The sequence below is a fragment of the Leptodactylus fuscus genome, chromosome 6 (assembly GCF_031893055.1).
Source record: "Leptodactylus fuscus isolate aLepFus1 chromosome 6, aLepFus1.hap2, whole genome shotgun sequence".
In the NCBI taxonomy this organism is placed as follows: Eukaryota; Metazoa; Chordata; class Amphibia; order Anura; family Leptodactylidae; genus Leptodactylus; species Leptodactylus fuscus.
Window position 1 is genome coordinate 134,657,188 of NC_134270.1, and position 19,427 is coordinate 134,676,614.

Genomic DNA, 19,427 nt, shown 5'->3' on the forward strand with positions numbered 1-19,427 from the left:
CTGGGGCTGAAACACTCCTAGTATATAAGGCAGAGTTTCTGCAGTTCATGGTACCAGGCAGATCACATGACCACCAGGCTAGGGAAAAAGTGCATACAGGGATTGAGAAGGCAGGGATGAGATGTTCCGCTGGCTCCCGATTCCTGCAGCTGGAAAATCTCGTGCTGCGTCTTAACTCTGCAAGGGTGGACCAGTACATCCTTGCAGAGTTAATTGCCAAACACCAGAACAACATATAGTTAATATCACCAGGGCATATGGATGTCATTTGGAGTCGCCTTCCTCTCTAATGCAGAATAATAAAAAGATCTGTAATATATCCCACTGTAAAATAAGTTATATATACATACACACACACACACATATATATATATATATATATATATATACACACACACACACACACACACACACACACACACAAACACATATTTGACAACCAAATCTGAAAACTAGCAGCATTTTATTCTCATGAGATGATCTATTTTCACCACATCTACATAAATATAAGCATTTATACAGACCAAAAAAAAAGTGGCATGACAAATTCCATATATAACATGGCACTCAGGAAATAAAGGGTTTTACTAAATATACACATCTGTACAGTGGATTCTTGGAGATCTGGTCACATGGTCCACAGTCATGCAGCAGTGAGATTTTTTAGGCACATGATTAATATGATGTGAAAGCAATAAAGTGAATTACCTCTCTCATGGCAACCACAATTGTCCCATTTATACCATACAGCTACTGGATGTGGTGAGCTACACCAGATTGCTTAACTAACCATAATGATAAATATGCCAAAGTGCAAAGTATCTGAAAAATGAATTAAAAAATAAAAATCTTGTTTGTTTTCATGTTGTTGAAATCCTAAAACCTTTCCATGTACAATCATAGACCTAAGTGCACACCCATAGTATAACTAGAGTTACATCTCTGCAGGAGTTATGATTCACTTTCCATTTCAGTACTTGTAGTCATGTACCGAGGTGGTCGTACACCCTTTGTACAATACGTAGACCACCACTCTATGGCAGTGGTCCCCAACCTTTTTTTCCACCAGGGACCAGTTTCAGCAAGATAATTTTTCTATGGCCCGGTGGGGGCAGGAAAGGGTGTGGCTGGGGGTGGGATTAAGCATGGGGGTGTAGATTAGAATCATGTACATATGAAAACACAAGAGAAAGTGCAAACTGGTGGACACTGCAGGTTATGAAGATGGCTACTGATGACGGATATCACTCCTAATGCTGCTATTAACTTCACTACAGCTGCATTACACATCACAGGGACAAGTGACGTGTAATGTAGTTGCCCAAAGTTTGGTAGGCGAGTGTGGGGTGGAGCCAAGACCCGCTGCACGTCCTGCATAGTACTAGAATCCCGGACATACAGCGGATCCCGGCTCAACCACGCACTTTGCTCACCTTATCCCGATGAGCAACAACCAAGCGTCAGTGCTGTGGAGCCGGCTGGCGGGTCCTTGCTAAACCTCAGGCACTCGCCAACTCCACAACAGCTGCTGACTCCTCACCGCCAGTACGCGGACTGGTGCAACATGCCCCGCGGCCCAGTACTGGATCGCGGACCGGTGGTTCGGGACCCCTGTGGAACACAAGTTGGTTAGATTGCAGTTATAACAAGAAAAAAATGAGAGTCTGCAAAATGCATGATAATGGAGGGAACTGGCAGGAACGTGAAGGGTTATAAATTGTGTACATTCTGCCATGAACCATCCAAGGAGTAATCCTATGTTATAATGGTATGGCATGCCACTAGGATGTTACACTATAATGATCTGTGGGAGTCCAGTTTCTGGGACCACCCTTGACTCTGGGATGGAGGTCAATTTGCCGTGTCCTAGGTGGCATTGCTGTACAGTGAATGGGGCTGTGCTGTAGTTGTGGCTGGGAATGCAACAGTATGTTAATCCAGGGGTTCTTTCCATTAGACTTCATTGATTTCTATCACAGGTTTGCAATGTGAAACCACACCGTAGCTCAGGGGTAGGGAACCTTTGGCTCTCCAGCTGCTGTGAAACTACAACTCCCATCATGCTCCATTCACTTTCATGGGACTTCCAAGAACAGCAGAACAAGTATGCATGCTGGGAGTTGTAGTTTTGCAACAGCTGAAGAGCCGTACGTTCCCTACCCCTGCCGTAGCTCATAGTGTAATTTCCTACTTATGGATCTGAATTTTGACACGAATTGTTCCAGTGCATTTGGTGCAAACACTGTAGCTGGTGGCCGCATGCAGGTCCCATTGAATGGGGTTGTATATATGGACCCTTGACAGTCGAAAGTGCTAAACCATAGAAGTTATCAGGGGCTCCACCATGTCAGCATATGTATTATTATTTATTACGCTTACTTGTATAGCGCCATCATATTCCGCAGCGCTTTACAGATATTGTCAGTCACTGTCCCATATAGGGCTCACAATCTACATTCCCTATCAGTATGTCTTTGGTGTGTGGGAGGAAACCGGAGTACCCGGAGGAAACCCCCGCAAACACGGGGAGAACATACAAACTCCTTTCAGATGTTGCCCTTGGCAGGATTTGAACCTAGGACTCAAGTGCTGCAAAGCTGCAGTGCTAACCACTGAGCCACCATGCTACCCCAACTGTGCAGGTTAAGGGCAACAGAGCATAACTAGAACCATACCCATTTTAATTGTGAGGACCCCACCATCACCCCCCTCTCACCACTAATTTCTATTAATTTCCACAGAGTTAGAATTAATTTAGAGCATCCCAATATCTTATAAAAATAGAATATTTGACAATAACCAGCTCCAAGTACTAGATCCAGACTGCTTTAGACCATAGACGTAGAGCTGAATTTTGCAAGACGTTACATACAACCATACAGTGTGCTTCAGAAGATAAATACAGACCTTACAGAACATGAACACAAGTATGTGAAATATTCTCCCCGGCATAGTGAGCTTATCACTAACCACACCTGGGTGTCCTAAAACTTTGGATATATAAATATCTTTGGTGCTTAACTTGGTAAATCTTGGTTGTTTTAACACTTGCATTTCTGAAGCTTCTATATTTTATAGAAATATTTCTATTACATGGTCCAAAGCAAGTGCTGGCCACAATACCTGGACTATGTATTTATATAGTGAGCTCCTGAACGGCCATAGCACTGCTGTACTGAAGCCATAGCTTTAGGTCATATTAGTAATGTAGTATTTTGGATGTTGGGGAGCTCGCGGTATCATAATTCAACAAGAGACACAGAGCTCAGCCATCGGACAGAATACAGTCATGTGAAGAAGCCCTTTGATTTGCTTTTCCTTACTGAAAGAATGACGTTGTGACACGGTCATGGTAAACCTACGATCTAGTACGCAATAACATGTAGCTGTGGAGCCGTGGTCTCAAAAGGGAAGGGTTCATGAAGGTCGTGCATGTATAACTGGTGAAAGTCTGACTCCTATGACCCCTACATATCACCAAAACGCAGAGGCAGTGCTGCCAGGAAAGCATGGTACATCAGCCATCAGCTATGCCCGAGCAAAGTCAACAGCAGATGTAGTGACATATGTGCTGTGTAGGAGAACGGCTGTTACTCTCATCCATCATAGGATAAGAGCAACGAACTTTTAATAGTGATAGAGTGTCTGCTGCCACCCACTCTAATGTAAACAGCATGATGGAAGCTTTCTTCAGTCATGTTTTTTTTAACAAGAGTGAATGTAGACACTGGAACACTGCTCGGTCTGCATTCTATGGTTAAGGTCTTCATCCTATGACTGAAGAGACCAATGGACAATAATGACGGTAGTGTGAACCTTCCCTTAGGCCTCATGCACGTGGCCAAGTCTGCATACAGACTCTTCCAGGGGGACGATGCTCTGCTCTTTTGACTATAGATCAGCTCATATCCTGCTTTGTTCTGATGTCATGGAATGGAATCCCCCATTGACGTCAATTTGGGATGGAAGGCAGGCTAATGACATCCAAGCCACCTCTCCCTCACTCAGTCATGTGCACAAGGCCTTGTTTATCAGGTCAGCAAAGATTACAATTCTCCAATACATTACATGAGTCTTCATTGTACCCCTAAGACTTTACTTAGAGTACCAGTCCCATTTTGGATCACAGTGTCTCTTTCAATATCCAAACCCCAGGTCTCTGTTCTAATTTGGTATATACCTACCTCTATGTAGAGCTATACCATCATACAGCAGAATACCCTCAAGTCTGCAATGGCAGTAGTGTCAAGAATAATATCGGATCCATACATATTATATATACTATACCTAAAATACATATAAACATCATAAAATAAATTGCCATTTTGTAACCAATTGGATCACTTCTGGAGGATTTGTGATTGTGCTTGGTATCTTGAAGTCTCCTCAAAGCTTCAGGACCACATGGACCTAGTCATACAGAAAATAATAGGGTGCAGACACAGCACAGTCCTCTACAGACACCTGAAATGATTACAGCGAGATGTACAATACACCAATAGACCAGGTAGCGTCAAAAAGCATCTTTTATATTCTTGAGCTGCCTCACAGCAAGGTCGACGGGCAGGTTGAACTTCAGGTTGCTGAGACGGCTGAGAATGTTTAGGGCACTTTCAAAGCCGCTGCTAGCCATATAACTCCAAGGTTGGTAGTGCGATTGTACCAACACACCCGACTTGCAGATGAGGTTGAGCCATGATACAAGACGCTGCTCATTCAGTGCCATGCAGATCAGCGCCTTGAACTCAGAGTCCGCTCCACGCTTGAATGGGTCATGTTCTATTAATACGGTGTTGATAGCAGAAAGCAGGCTCTGCTTTGGGGTCACCTTCTGACTTCCTGAGACAGGGAGGGAGAAAGACTGGGAAAGTTTGCGTGCAGGAGATTCAACAAACGCCTTTCCGTTCTTCTCATTGTAGTATTTAACAAAAAGTTCCCAAGGATGCATAGAGGGAGGGGAGGCAGTGAAGACAGGGATCAGGCAAGCAATGGGTGCTAAAACCAAGCTCATTCCTTGGGACGTAGCATACAGACCATGTGACATGAGGTCCCGGATAGCAATTGCCAGTTCTTTTCTGACCGCTACTGTCAGGTCATCTTTCCCTCCGAGCGCAATCTCTTGCATAGTGGCATAGCTGATGACGTGATCCTGAGGCTGCTGGCGCAATGCCAACTGCCTCACCTTCTCCACGGCGGTCTCTAACTTCTTAATAAGTGGAGTGAAGTCTCTATTGCTTTCATCTTGGTTCCAGAGGTTTTGAGGAACTCGACTTGCACCACAGCCAAACTGACTGACAGCAAAGATCTGCAGGACGGCCAGGGCCCGACGTAACAGATGGAGTCCCGTCTCTCGGATTTGCTTAGCTTGCTCTGGACTCACTGATAAAACAGAAGACATAAGACATTTAGAAGCATTTCTACAATCTTTAGATTTTACTGTGCACAAGGATCTGTTTCCATTTTCAAAGAAAAAAAAACCAACCTTTTTTGGAGATGGTTTTAAGGGCCCATCAGCAGAAATATTAAATAAACCTATTTCTTGGAGATGGACAACCCCATTAAACTTTCCCTCCATGTATAGATATATGGATGGTCAATTATACATCAAAGGGCAGGACATTGGCTCAGTGGTTAGCACTGCTGCCTTGTAGCGCTGGGGTCCTGGGTTTGAATCCGAACATCTGCATGTTCTCTCTATGTTTGCATGGGTTTCCTCTAGGTATGCTGGTTTATTCCCACATGCCCCCCCAAAATATATTGATAGGTAAATTGGCTTCCTGTAAAATCATGTGGGTGTTGGGGAAGAGCCCCTGTACGGCAGCCACTGACTCTACCTACTCCACCACACTCCCTGTGCCTTGAGTCCCTTGGTGAGGAAAGCACATTGTAAATGTTTGTTGTCAGTGTTAACTCCTTTTATATATTCGATCCTATGAACATCAGAGAGGGCCCCCACCCTTCTATTATGTTAGTCCACACTGACATACACAGCTTGGTCTTATATTACCTGCTCGCCCATTTATTTAAATGGGTGCCTTGTAGAGAAGAGTGGATAGTATTCGAAACTGCAGTTTCGAATACCTCGCTCCATAGGAATGAATGGGAGCGGCCGTGCACGGGTCAGCGCTTAACCCCTTGCAGTTCGCCTGCTCCCATTCATTCCTATGGGAGTGAGGTAGTAATAGGTAATAGGTAATAGTATTCGCTCACCTCTAGTGCCTTGTAATTCTACGTTTTCACTACAGTGGTCACTACATAGGAAGTGTGTGATTGGGATTAATACAAAAAAAGACAGACCATACTGTACATAAAGCATTATTCTCACCATTAGGCCGAGGGTTTAGGCCAGAATTTGGAGAATACCCCGTCGCTCCACCAACAGGATTCTCAGATGGGCTTCCAATTTCATCTATATAAAAGAAAATTATTTTATTTAATTTATTCAAAGGCTATTATCATCAGCGATAGTACAAAACTAATACAGAAGGTGTGGAAAAAATGCTATCAAGTTAGAAATAGAAATGTTAATAGTTTATTTTTGTCAATTAATACAATGTAGTGGGAAGAATATGCAAATCTGTCTCCCAAGATGTAAACAGGGAGACTGTGCCTCTGTTTGCTGCCCTCTATAGCAAGCAACCCTGAACTATGGCTATGGCTCCACACACCTGAGAAGGAGTGACGTTATCCCTACAATGTAGTGATGAAGAAAAGAGAAATCTAAATTCCATCAATATTTGGGGTGACCTTTGCCTTCCATCAGTTCTTCTTAATACACTTGCAGGCAGTTTTTGATGGAACTCAGCAGGGAGGTTGTTCCTGACATCTTGTCGGTGGGTGTAGGCTTGCTCCAATCCTTCATGTGATCTCAGACAGACTGGATGATGTTGAGATCAGGGCTCTGTGGGGGCTATATCATCACTTCCAGGACTCCTCCATAGGGCAATGGTCACACCAAATAATATGGGATTTAGATTTCTTTTCTTCATTCGCTTAATTTTATTAGTTAAAAATAAATAAAACAAAAGCACACTATTAACCCTACTATTTCTGAAAGCATTCTTACTTTGCAATATTTTCTTTTTCTACACCTGCCTAGAACAATTGCACGCTACCATATGCGAGACTAGATGCTGTCGGGAATTAGGGCGAAACATCTGTAGACCTATTATCCCAGTGCTCAGTAGGGGGCAGACTAAGCATCCAAGTACTCTGTTTGACTGAAGTCTTTCTGCAGTATATAAACTACTCATCATGGTATAATAATGTGTTAGCAGCCACAGGTAGAGTTTGCAGTTCACCACCAGTTGCCAGATTGAACCTGGACAAACCATTGGTTTCAAGCTGAAAGAAGATATAGTTAGCGGTAAACCATAAACATTATCCATGGCCGCTAATGCATGTATGCCGTGGGGCTCCTCTACCAGCAGGGGGCTCTGCTCTCCCCATAAACAGTTAATTGTCCGCTGTCTGTTCTTCTGTCTTTATCTGGTCTTGGATACACCAATCCTGAGTCACACTATATGCTATCATAGTATGATAAAAATAAATATGAACAGCCCTGTGCCCAGTATGTAATATAGTGACACCCAGCAACATAGCAAACCCATGTTAATCATTAACCCTTAAAGGGAATGTGTATATTCATAATAAAAATGCTGCAGCTTTGACTTCCACTAGGTCATAATAAGTTGAGATATCCGGGTTTCTGTAGATTTCTTTGTAACAGCCCTGTCACTTCTCAGCACACTGATGATCACAGCTGTCATGTTATGCCCTTACAATAGGTGGCGCTAGGAGAAAATTCCACTTGAGGTCTTATATGTACATGTTAGACACAGAATCCACCAGTCACAATAGATGATTTTACAGTTTATCTACTCCCATTGCTCTCCAATAGGAAACCGGAAGCCACAGAAAGTGTTTTGGCTTAGTGGCAAAAGTTGGAATTGCAAGATTTTGGGGATTTTTTTTTTTAAAATATAGATATTGATTTTGAAAACTGAAAACAATTACCAAAAATTCTTAAAAATATGTTTAAAATAAAAATGTGATTCATTACAGTTTTGAGCTAATCAGATGACCCCATGACATCATGCAGTGTCTTACATATTGTAGAAGTGATACTGCAGCTACATCCCCCCGCTTCTCTCTCCTCCCAGTTCCCTAATTAAGGTTTTGTATGGGTAGATAGTGTGTATAGATTGTATGACAGGTAGCCATATAGTTCAGCAATAAACAAATTGTCACTGCTGAAAATTGGAGATTGCAGCATTTATAATCAGTAGTGTATGCTCAGAACAGTGGCCCATAGAAAACTATAGCGGTCTGAATATAAACATAGAATTCAGTGGATCTGAACACAAGGCCCAAAATCACTTAAAGGGGTTGTCCGCATAAATTTGTTTATTTTAAAGGGGCTCTATCATCAGATTTATGCACTATGAGCCACATATATGCCTGAATAGCGTTTAAAAAGGCTATTCAGGCCTCGCTAATCGTATTATAAAAGACGCCCACCGTGCACAGTAAGTATGATTTGAATATTTGTTTTTAGGGTCTTAGTTTAAAATGGGGGGGGGGGGGATTTACAATACGATCAGCAGGGCCCGAACTATGATTTTATTTTCTCTTTTCTTCTTCACCTCCCCGGCGTATTTAAGTAATACATTTTTTGCTCGGACAACCTCTTTAAGTGTGAGGCCTAACTTTGTACAAAACACCCCCAAGTCTGACCTTGAATGAATTGTATGAACATCTCGAGGTCTCGAATCTGGGTCTTTAGTTGGTCCACTAACTGTTCTTTCACCCGTGCTGGATTGACGATTTGAGCAATGGCAGCGTCCACCCGCTGACGCAGTTCTTCAGGGGACAAGCAGCCGATATCTTCATTTAAGTTCACATCTAATTTCTTTATTAACTCATCGATGATCACCTGTGGGAAGAATATTTATTATATGGATATTATAGTTTTAGAGACACCATCAACTAAGCGAGGCCCTAATACTGCCATACTTCTATAGTCAGAGTACAAAAAGTATGGACAATAGGACTACAAATAAAGCAGACAACAATGGAGCCTGAAGGACCCCTTTGACTATAGTGAAATCTGTCAGATGTCCGTTCTTTGTACCCGAAATCACCGGACTGCAGTAGACAGACACCCAGCACAGGTGTGTATCCAGCCTTAGTCCAGTTTTACTGGGTGGTGTTGGTGACAGGAATGTGAAATGTCCATTATGTTTGTAGTTCTGCTCCTATGGTGGAGCTATCCCATGGAAGTAACTAACACCGATATAATCAGAGCCAAATATATGTATACTGTAATAAAGTATAGATCATCTCACAATATGCAAGGAGGCGCTTACCCGTTGCCTCTCCATGACCATGGACTGGGGCAGAGAGTCATAATTTCCTTCTTGATATGCAAAGGTCTCCAAATCATCCAGTTGGGTCTTGAGCTGTACGATCAGTTCTCGCTGCTTTTTCCTCTGCGCCTCAATACGTTCCCTCTTCTCCCATTCACTCTACAGAATACATTTAAAAAAATAAATAAAAATGATGCCAGCTTATTTCTGTATTGCCAAAACATCTAAAAGAAAGCAAGATTTAGAAGACATTGAGATGGTGCATGATAGACTAAGTCTATTGTGACTATATACAATGAGGAAACAAAGCCAAGGCATAAACATGAGGATCTTGTAAAATGACAAATTATATTAAGTGTTATACATATTAGAAAATACACTAAGGGTATGTTCACACAAAGGAATTGGGAATGGACTGAGGCTTTTCAATGGGTGAATAAAAGCTGCAGTAGTCAGACATCTGCTCCGGGAGTTTGTCAGACCTCCGGGTACAGATTCCATCAATAATCCTGGTCAAAAATGTCCAGTGTGGAGAACGTTATATCCAGCAAATGACAGGTACTAGAACAGGTATCGCACAGACGAAGGTTACATTTACGTTTGCTGCATAGTCTGTTGGAGACTCCACTGCAATGTCCGTCGGGAAATCGGCAGAGGAAAAAAGTCCTCTGGTAACGGAGTCCTATATTTAATGAGGTCTATCGGACTCCATGTGTCACCACTATTTTAGTGTTCCACCTCTCTGTTTTGGTCCTCCACTGGACCAGAACAATGGAAAGGCGATGCTTGTGTGGAACAAGTATCAGTTATAGTCAATGGGATTAGTCAGGCTCCATTTGAGTCTGTCATTGGATGGATCCCCATTTAATATCCTTTCAGTTTTCTGTTCCTATGATGGAACGGAAAAATACAATGGATCCTGCAGATGTAAACCTTGCCTTAGATTTTTAAAGAAGTTTGTCAGGATCAACTGGACAACCTATTTAAGTTCAAGCCAAGTCTTTTTTGGGGTCTTTTTTGCTGCTTCTTCCAAAAAAAACCCAGCAAAGTATGGCACTGTAATGTCTGCTCAACTGTATAAAATACTCCATAGTGAATCCGATTAGATCTAGTAGGGTATATGTACAAATGATGAGTTGGATCGGATCATGACGTTGCGACATCTAGTAAGGAGAGCTGGACATGAAGAAGAATCACTGGATTGGGGGATCAGACAAGTCAAGTTTTGGTGCATAGGAGAGACACCAACCCAGAAAATACAAAAACCTGAATTCTAAGTCTACGTGGAGATTATCTTTAAGACATTATTGGATTAGAAAGGAAAGGTAACTTCATGACTTGTCTGACTTGTGGTTGATACATGACTGCACGACACAACACAGCGGATACCTGACACTTACCAATTCCTGCAAGGGGCGGCATGGAAGAGAAAAGGAAAATAAGAGCTTTTATTATTGGCCATGAGTAGAAGCACAACTGGTTTAACATGTAGATAACAGAGCCGGGTGTGTTGTTTGTAGAAGGCCATTACTCATATTACACATTGGCTGGACTGCACCGCCAGGAGCGAACCATTCTGACATCCCAACACATGGCGGCTCTCACATTTACAGGAAATACTGAGAATGGTGGCCATGCTTCGGAAAGACCTTCAAGAATGTTTCCCCTTCTCTTTTGTTCAAGGATTATTACTTCCTCCTTTTGATGAGAAAAATAACTTGTACAAGGGCCTAACAAGATAAGCTATATGGAGCTGTTTGGTGTGGCCTTTTCCAGTGCCTGGCTATAACAAGGAGGTCATCGTTAAAGGGTCGTTTTCTTTGATGATCCATCCACAGGCTAGGCCATTGATAGATCATTGGAGTCTGACAACCAGGACTCCCTGTTTAAAGGGGTTGCACCACTTTGTTTACATCACTCGCCATCTATTTCATAGTGGCCATGCAGTGTAATTACACTCTCATCCCATAGAAGTGAATGAGACGAGTTACACTCCAAGGTCATTGCAAAACAAAAGCCATGATGGAAATAGAGAAGGGGTCACAGCACTAGCAAACGGCGCAGCTTCTTCTCACAACTGATCAGCATGGGTACCGGGTGTCAGACCCCATGGATCTCTTACTGAAGACACAGCATCAATAAAAATGAGCTGGACAACCCCTTTGAGTCTACCACCACCAGAATCACTTTGAAACCATTTATATGTTTTTGTAGGTGCTGTTAGTGATATAAGAGAAATTTATTTGTGTGAAAGTTCAGACTTGCGGCTGAGAAAATCGTTTTTAAGCCGTATACAAATGGGCTGATCGTGCACCTGGAGCGTGAACCTATCTACTGGAGCACCCAGTTTCACCTGTAGTCATAACACATTAGGGCTTGGCAATACTTATGTTAATGGTGGCACCTACGGGTGAAGACAGATGTGGACATGGATCCTGATACACTGGAGCGTCATCTGCATATGGATTCGAAATTCAAGATTGTAGAAATGTCACTTTAAGCAGAGCTGGAGATAGACTTCCTTGCACCCGGGACAAAGGAGAAGCTTGCTACCCTAGCTTTGTATTTAAAGGGGTATTCCCACGTCGCATACTCACCAGTCTTCACTGCTGTAAAATCTTCTTTCTTCCATCATTTGGTGGGCGGGGTTTCACATGCAACCTGCCGTTTAGCCCCACCCCCAAATTAGCGTGCAGCTCTGCCCACCGCATAGCGTGATACTATGGGGCGGCTGAAGGGCCTGTGATGTCATCAAAGGTCCTTAAACACTATATGCACAATATTGGACTATGAAGTACAGGCAGGAGTAACTCCATTCAGTGTTACATACAGAGACTGCCTATCTCTGCCATAATGAACACAATTGAATTAGCTAGCCTGATAACTGGGAGAACAGAAGACGAGTTCAGAAATGAAAGCAGCTCCTCTCCCCTATCTGAGTGCAGGACCTAGGTCACGTGGTGTAGACACAGGAATAGCTAGATACACAGGCTGACTCCCTGCACCTAGCCCCTCCTCCCTCCTTCCCTCCCCCCTCAGAGCAGCAGATACATTATTTGACTCATGAGCAGATAAGTCAAGGGATGTGTCCCAAAAAAAATGAATAAAGTAAGATAGTGGACAAACAAAGCAGTTTTACTGAAGCAGTGTATTTAGGAAAAGTCTTACATCCACATTAGCAAGCAGTATAGATAGGATCCTTGTGATGGGACAACCTCTTTAAATACTATGATCTTTTGATTTGTTGGCTCCCCTCTGGCATTCAGCACCCAGTGCATAGCCCCTGTTGCCTCTCACCCCTCATCCCCAGCTATGCTTCCTATACCCAATATCACAGAGGGGAACACACTTCAGCACTGACAACCTCAAATAAGCAGAGTCGGGAACTTTTGCAAAAAGCGCAACTCAGAATGACCATGTATTTCACGTGTCTCTGATAGCAGCTTCTTCATGCAGTCAATGGAGGTGATCGCTTGCAGCACTTGGATCACTACCAGCGGGACGGCATTTCCAAGAGGTCAACCACATTATTGTCTGTTTATGGCTCAGCTTGATCGAAAAGAAGTTATATTTGACTTCATAACCCCTCGGAGGCATTATTTTATCACACAATGAAAACCTGTAAATCACAATGTTCTTCTGTAGCAGAACACAGGAACATAACCCACCAGACAGCTCCTCATAACGCAACTTCCTAGAACCTAAAAATTTTCAAAATTTTTTTTGCTTCAATGACAAGGCCGCCGATACCAGTCTATAAAGTAATACTGGTAATCACTCATTAACTCTTCCTGGCCATTGTTCGGCATCCTACTCCCCTGCAGCCATGTCTACTCATGCCAATAGAGCAGGGGTAGGGAACATATGGCTCTCCAGCTGCTGTGAAACTACAACTCCCAGCACTTCCATTGGAGTTCCAAGAACAGCAGAGTAATGCTGCATGCTGGGAGTTGTAGTTTTGCAACAGCTGGAGAGCTGTACGTTCCCTACCCCTGCAATAGAGGAAGGCCTGGGTATGTAGTCACTGGGGTCTCCAGCAGCATTGGCTCAGGGCAGTACCCCCTTCTTGTGGCAGCACCCACAATGGTTAGTTGCTGTAATGATCAAAGGTAGGTACAACTACATTTCACGGAAGTAAACAGGGGTATAAAAACCACAAAAACATGAATTTCCAGTTTTAGGTGGAGCGTTCCTTGTTAAAGTGAAGAGATATGAAGAGTCCAAGTATTCACCCGTATAAGTGTTGTGAGAAAGTCCCCGAGCTGAGATTTCACAGAATGATATGAATATGAAGTGTTTATTGTACTCGTGTGAACACCCAGTGTGAACAAACACTACACGCTCTTAAAGGAGTTTTACATAAACAGAATCAGATTTCAATTTTACAAAATTTTAAAGTTAAGCAAATATAAATATTTAAAAATGTAGTAGTCTTAGGGAGTGTCCGACATGTAGTGTCCGCTCCTAGTGTCCGCTCAAAATCTGTCACGGACACTAGATGTGTCCGTGACACCTGTCATTTATTTCAATGGGCATCGAGTGCGTTCTTTTGCACTCCGTGCCCGTCCTTCCCTGTCCGCAAGTGAAGATGTCCGACTTCTCAAGCGGACAGAGGAACCCGACATGCAGGGTTTTTCTGTCCGCTTGAGAAGTCGGACATCTTCTCTTGCGGACAGGAAAGGACGGGCACGGAGTGCAAAAGAACGCACCCGATGCCCATTCAAGTGAATGACAGGTGTCACGGACACAGCTAGTGTCCGCTCCTAATGTCCGTGACAGATTTTGAGCGGACACTAGGAGCAGACACTACCTGTTGGACACTGACGGTAGTGCGAACGCCCCCTTAAAGATTTTCTATAACCATCTTAGGGGGGCGTTCACACTACCGTTGGTGTCTGTTATGAAGGTGTCCGTTTAAAAGAAAAAAAACGGACACCTATCATAACGGACATTAACGGACACTAACTGATGTTAATGTGTCCGTTTTTTTAACTGATCCATTTAATGGATCAGTTAAAAAAAACGGACACATTAGTATCAGTTAGCATCAGTTAGTGTCCGTTTTTTTATACTGTCCGTTTTTCTTTTTTTGCTGTTTATGCTTTCTGAGCATGTGCAGAAAATAAACGGACAGAAAATAACGGACTGTAACTGATGGCCATCAGTTACTGTCCGTTATATGTCCGTTGCCCATAGACCTCAATGTTAAATAAAAAACGGACACTTTCTGTCCGTTTTTTTCAAACGGACAAAAAAATCCTGCATGTGCGATTTCTCTGTCCGCTTGAAAAAACGGACATGGTTGTTAACGGACCCTTAAGGACACAAACAGACAGATGAAATCCCATTGAAATGAATGGAAATTGTAACGGACACAGCTAGTGTCCGTTGCTAAAATCTTGAACGGACAGTAGCAACGGACACTGCAATCGGACACCAACGGTAGTGTGAACGCCCCCTTAGTGGTGACATCTGTTGTCTTCATCAGTTGCCATTAGATACCACCATGAATGCAGGAACTTTCTATGATCTGGGACTTGTCAGAAACCCAGCCATGATGTCCTTATTGTGGACGGGTTATCAGACAGGAACACATGTATAAGAAGATAACCTGTGACAATAAGGACATCATGGCTGAGTTTGTGACAAGTCCCAAACCATAGAAAGTTCCTGCATTTATGGTCGCATCCATTGACAACCGATCAAGACAACAGACTGTCACCACTAAGATGGGTAGAGAAAATCTTTAAGGCTCTGCTAAATTTTTAATTACTTATATTTGCTATACCGGTATACGCTAGTTTCACCACTGCATCTATTACAATGCCTGCCTGTGACATCATAATTACTTTCTTCATATGCTGTGATGTCACACTGATCTTTTTGTGTGCACTATCCCTGTACTGTGACATCACTATGTGTGTTATCATGGTGTGTAAAGGAGACCAAAATAACTGATCTTGCATCTTCTGGTGGTCAGGGTAGACTGAAGTTTATGGGGTCCCACTGTTACTTGTTACACCCCTGGCCAGGGGTGTAACTAAGGTCCTATGGGCCCAAGGTGCAATCTTTTGTCCGGGGCCCCCTACAGCGAATTCTCGCTAGTGATGGTTCCGGGTGCTAAGGAGTAGTGTGGTTATGGTAATCTGTGGGTCTCCTTGGTTTATGAGCCAGATGGAAGCTGCAATCTCAATACTGATGCCAGTGCTTATGGGCCCCCTAAGGCTCCTGCCCCCCCCCCCCCCCTCGTTGTGACTGCACTCTCTGCACCCCCTCAAGTTACGCCCCTGCCATTACCTCCAGAATAGGAGTAGATTGAGCAGAGGGTAGAAGTATAAGAGCTTCCTATACATTTGCCATTTCTACTCCTTGGATTGGCTAAATCTGAACAAATTCTGCAACAAAAAAGCAGCTTTTCCGCCTTAGCTTAAAGGACTAAGACAATCTCTGTTTGTCTCCTTGGTGGGGAATCTGCGTCAGGCTATGTTGCAGTCACTACAAGCGAAATATAATAGCAAATTGATGGTTTTGTAAGACAAAATACAGCTCTCATCTTGGCCCATACAGGGTGGATTGTATAGGTGGGCCCCACCTATGGTCATTCTTGCGCCCACTTGCCATGTTGTATGCAGAGCGGACCTGGAGAGCAAGACGCCTCAGACTGACATTTATTATAACTCACGCTAGTTTTTTGGAGTTATACAGGAAATCTATGCAAGTATGTAAATGGTACAGATCTCCAGTCCAGGGGACAGACATGGCTGGATTATGAAGAGCCCAGGGTGTGCCTTGTGCCTGTCAACGCTTTATTAAGACTGACGTTTTGCACGCCACATTGTGAGGTCAGATATCAGAGTGTTGCACTGTGCACATGTAAGGGGGCGTTCACACTACCGTCTGTGTCCGACAGCTAGTGTCCGTGCGAGATTTTGAGCGGACACAGACGGTAGTGTGAACGCCCCCTAATGCAAACCCTGCAAGCTTCTGCAACAGTAACACAATTATTGTAGAAAACCCATCTGATGTCATGTTGTGATCACTTATAAGGAAGCATCAGGGTGCAGTGTAGCCCTTGCCTTGGCAAGAACCACTTCTGGGTGTTTAGAAGGAGGAATTTAAGGCGGTGATTTAAGACAAATGGTTAAGATAGGAGAAGGTGGCGCTGTGATATGGCACAAATGTTATAAGACAGGAGTAGGGAACGTACGGCTCTCCAGCTGTTGCAAAACTACAACTCCCAGTTGAATGGAGCATGTTGGGAGTTGTAGTTTCACAGCAGCTGGAGTGCTGAAGCTTCCCTACCCCTGTTATAAGATAATGCCCTTATACTGGGGGTGATGAGAGCCCTTATGTTAGACGGGGGCTTTACACCGCACCCCCTGGTTTAACCAATTAACAGCACGCACGCTTATCACATGACTAGCTGCCCACTGGCAGATTGGTAAATCCAATCAACATTTCGGTTAGGGTTATACCACAACTTTGTCTGCGACTCCCATCACATGGGAATGGAGTCGCACTGCAACCCTGAGGGTGCCGTGACCGTGACCTCTAGTCACTAAAAAATTAATAATTGGGATTTTTGGAGACTAGAAGCAGCAGTTGTAGCACCCTCAGGGTTGCAATGTGACTCCATTTACATACAATAAGTTGCAAGGTGACACAGCGATCTTTGGTGTCACGGCCAATGTCACCGTCCAGCCCTCATCATCTAATCTAATATTCCAAAAATGATCAGTCCTGACTTCTAGAAATGTGTTCAATGGCCACAAATTCCAGTCATTCCATCCAGTCCATTCAAGCCTATTGATGAGAACCCCCCAGAATCAGCCAGTTATACAGATTTATATTGCATATATTAGTAGGACGATCGGATCGTTCCGATATCGTCTGATCTTGACCAAATCGTTGTGTGTAGCACTCACCGACTCATCCAGCCCCGGCTGTCCATGCACCCCCCGGACTCCCTGCACATATGGGCAGCCCTTAAAGGCGAAGTCCTCCAGCTCTGCCAGCAGCCGCTCCTTCTCGGTGCCCTCCGCCCGCACGATCTGCTTGAGCCTGAACTGCACCTGGGCGAAGTGCGAGGTGAGTGCGAGCAGGGACGAGTTCAGCAGGTCCTGCTCCTCCTCCAGCCGCCGCAGCTTCTCCACCATCTCCAGCGATACCGAGCCGGAGCGCAGGCGGCCCGAGCCCTCTCCCTCCCCGCCGCCGCCCTCTGACTTCAGGCCGGGCCCATCTGCTTCATCCGCCACCGCTCCGACCGGAGCCCAGCGCTCCCTGGTGAAGGGCTCCCCATCTGACATCGATAACTCATCGGCGGACATGGCGCTCTGTGTGTCCCCAGCTGGAGCTAGGCCGCCATATTAGAATCCGGACTGCTGACGTCAGCAGTAGAGCGCTGACAGATGTCTGTTGCCATGGAGAAGTGACGCGCAGATACTTCCCTGTTCTCCTACAATTAAAGGGACCGCGCGCTGGTTTGTTGTGATGTCAGCGCCCCTCAGTGTTATCCGGATAGCTAAGAGTTAATCTTTATTGTTCTGACGTAGGCGAGGGCTTCACGGCGACATTTGTGATGTGACTAGAAATTGCTCCCATTAAAGAAAAACGCAACATTGTGCGGCGGCAACGCAATGCACAAAATGCAATGCACATGCTCAACTTTATGTCTCAATTGTGTCACATGTAAGGGCGGGTTGACACCTGCGCCCAGTCTCTGCTTTCGGGTTTCCGTCTTCTGCTGAGAGAAACTGGAGAGGAGATGGGAACCGTCCGTGAGCGACTTAAGCCTCTCAGCGGCGAAACCGTTTTTTTTAACCGGACTCAAAGTCGGACAAACCCAAAAGCAAAGACCGAGCACAGGTGTGAACCTGCCCTAACAGCAACTACAGCAACATATAGGCTGAGGCCCTACGTTGCAAGTTTTTTTTGTTGCAGATTTTGTTGCGGTTTTGGATTGAGCAGAAGGGAGAAGTATAAGAACCCCTTAGATATTTCTCATTCCTTTTGAAGCCATTCCTGGCTTTGGCTCAAGAAACTGCAGTAAAACCCAAGCTGCAGAGCTAACCACTGAGCCACCATGTTGTCCCCTTCTCCAAAGGTTGACCTTTAGGTACTAGAACACCTCAAGAGGAGATCACCCTTAAAGAAAAGTTGCAGGATCAAAAAAGGCACCAAGATCTCTTAGGGCCCCTTCACACGGAGTATACGCACGCTGATTCTGAAAGTGTAACACGTTCTGAATCAGCGGTGTTAAAACAAATCCCATTGCTTTGAGGGGCCACATGGTGGCTCAGTGGTTAGCACTGCAGCCTTGCAGTGCTGGAGTCCTGGTGTTCAAATCCCGCCATGGGCAAAAAAACATCTGCAAGGAGTTTGTATGTTCTCCCCGCGTTTGCATGGATTTCCATCCCATATTCCAAAAAAAGACATACTGATAGGGAAAAATGTACATTGTGGGGCTCACAATCTACATTTAAAGAAAAAAAAAAAATCCCATTGCTTTCTATGGGAGCCGCCATACATGCACACTCCATAGATATGAATGGGCTGCTTTTTTCCCTATTGCTTTCAATGTGATATGCGCGCAATAGGGAAAAAAGCAGCCCATTTATTTTTATGAAGAGAGCACGTATGCCGGCTCCCATAGAAAGCAATGGGATCTGTTTTAACGCCGCTGATTCGGAACGTGTTACAATTTCAGAATCAGCGAGCGTATACTCCGTGTGAAGGGGCCCTTAGGCTCAAGTTGCTGACAACCTGTTTTTTTGTTCCAGATTTTGCTGTGTTTTTTGAGCCCAAGTCAAGAGTGTTTTGAAAAGGAATGGTAAATATAAATAAAATATGATTCCCTTTTGTTAAATGCACTCTTGAAGAAAATTCTACTTAGGGCTCATTCACATCTGCGCCCGCTCTCCGTTCATACAGGTTTCCGTTTCCTGCACAAAACAGAGCAGGAGACGGGAAGCTGCAGGACTCTTTCAAACCCATTCATTTGAATAGGTTTGAAAGGTGTCCGGCTGTGAGTGGCAGTGAGCGTTTTATGCTCTCCGCGGC

The 19,427-nt window shown here is 44.2% G+C and overlaps 1 protein-coding gene across 1 annotated transcript; it reads right to left on the reverse strand.

Moving 5' to 3' along the window:
• Positions 1–461: 461 nt before the first annotated feature.
• RUNDC1 (RUN domain containing 1) lies at positions 462–17,760 on the reverse strand. Its single transcript, XM_075277302.1, has 5 exons — positions 17,294–17,760; positions 9,369–9,527; positions 8,737–8,935; positions 6,326–6,409; positions 462–5,379 (listed from the first exon to the last, which is right to left on the reverse strand). Exons 1-5 carry the CDS (start codon positions 17,693–17,695, stop codon positions 4,514–4,516), a joined length of 1,710 nt encoding a protein of 569 aa, XP_075133403.1. The 5' UTR covers positions 17,696–17,760; the 3' UTR covers positions 462–4,513.
• Between the last annotated feature and the right edge of the window lie 1,667 nt (positions 17,761–19,427).

Coding starts and splice junctions, on each gene's coding strand:
- RUNDC1 (XM_075277302.1), bottom strand. CDS start 17,695: ATGTCCGCCGATGAGTTATCGATGTCAGATGGGGAGCCCTTCACCAGG. Junction 9,528..17,293: donor AGCCGGGGCTGGATGAGTCG/GTGAGTGCTACA, acceptor TGTATTCTGTAG/AGTGAATGGGAGAAGAGGGA. Junction 6,410..8,736: donor GTTCATACAATTCATTCAAG/GTCAGACTTGGG, acceptor TCTTTTATATAG/ATGAAATTGGAAGCCCATCT.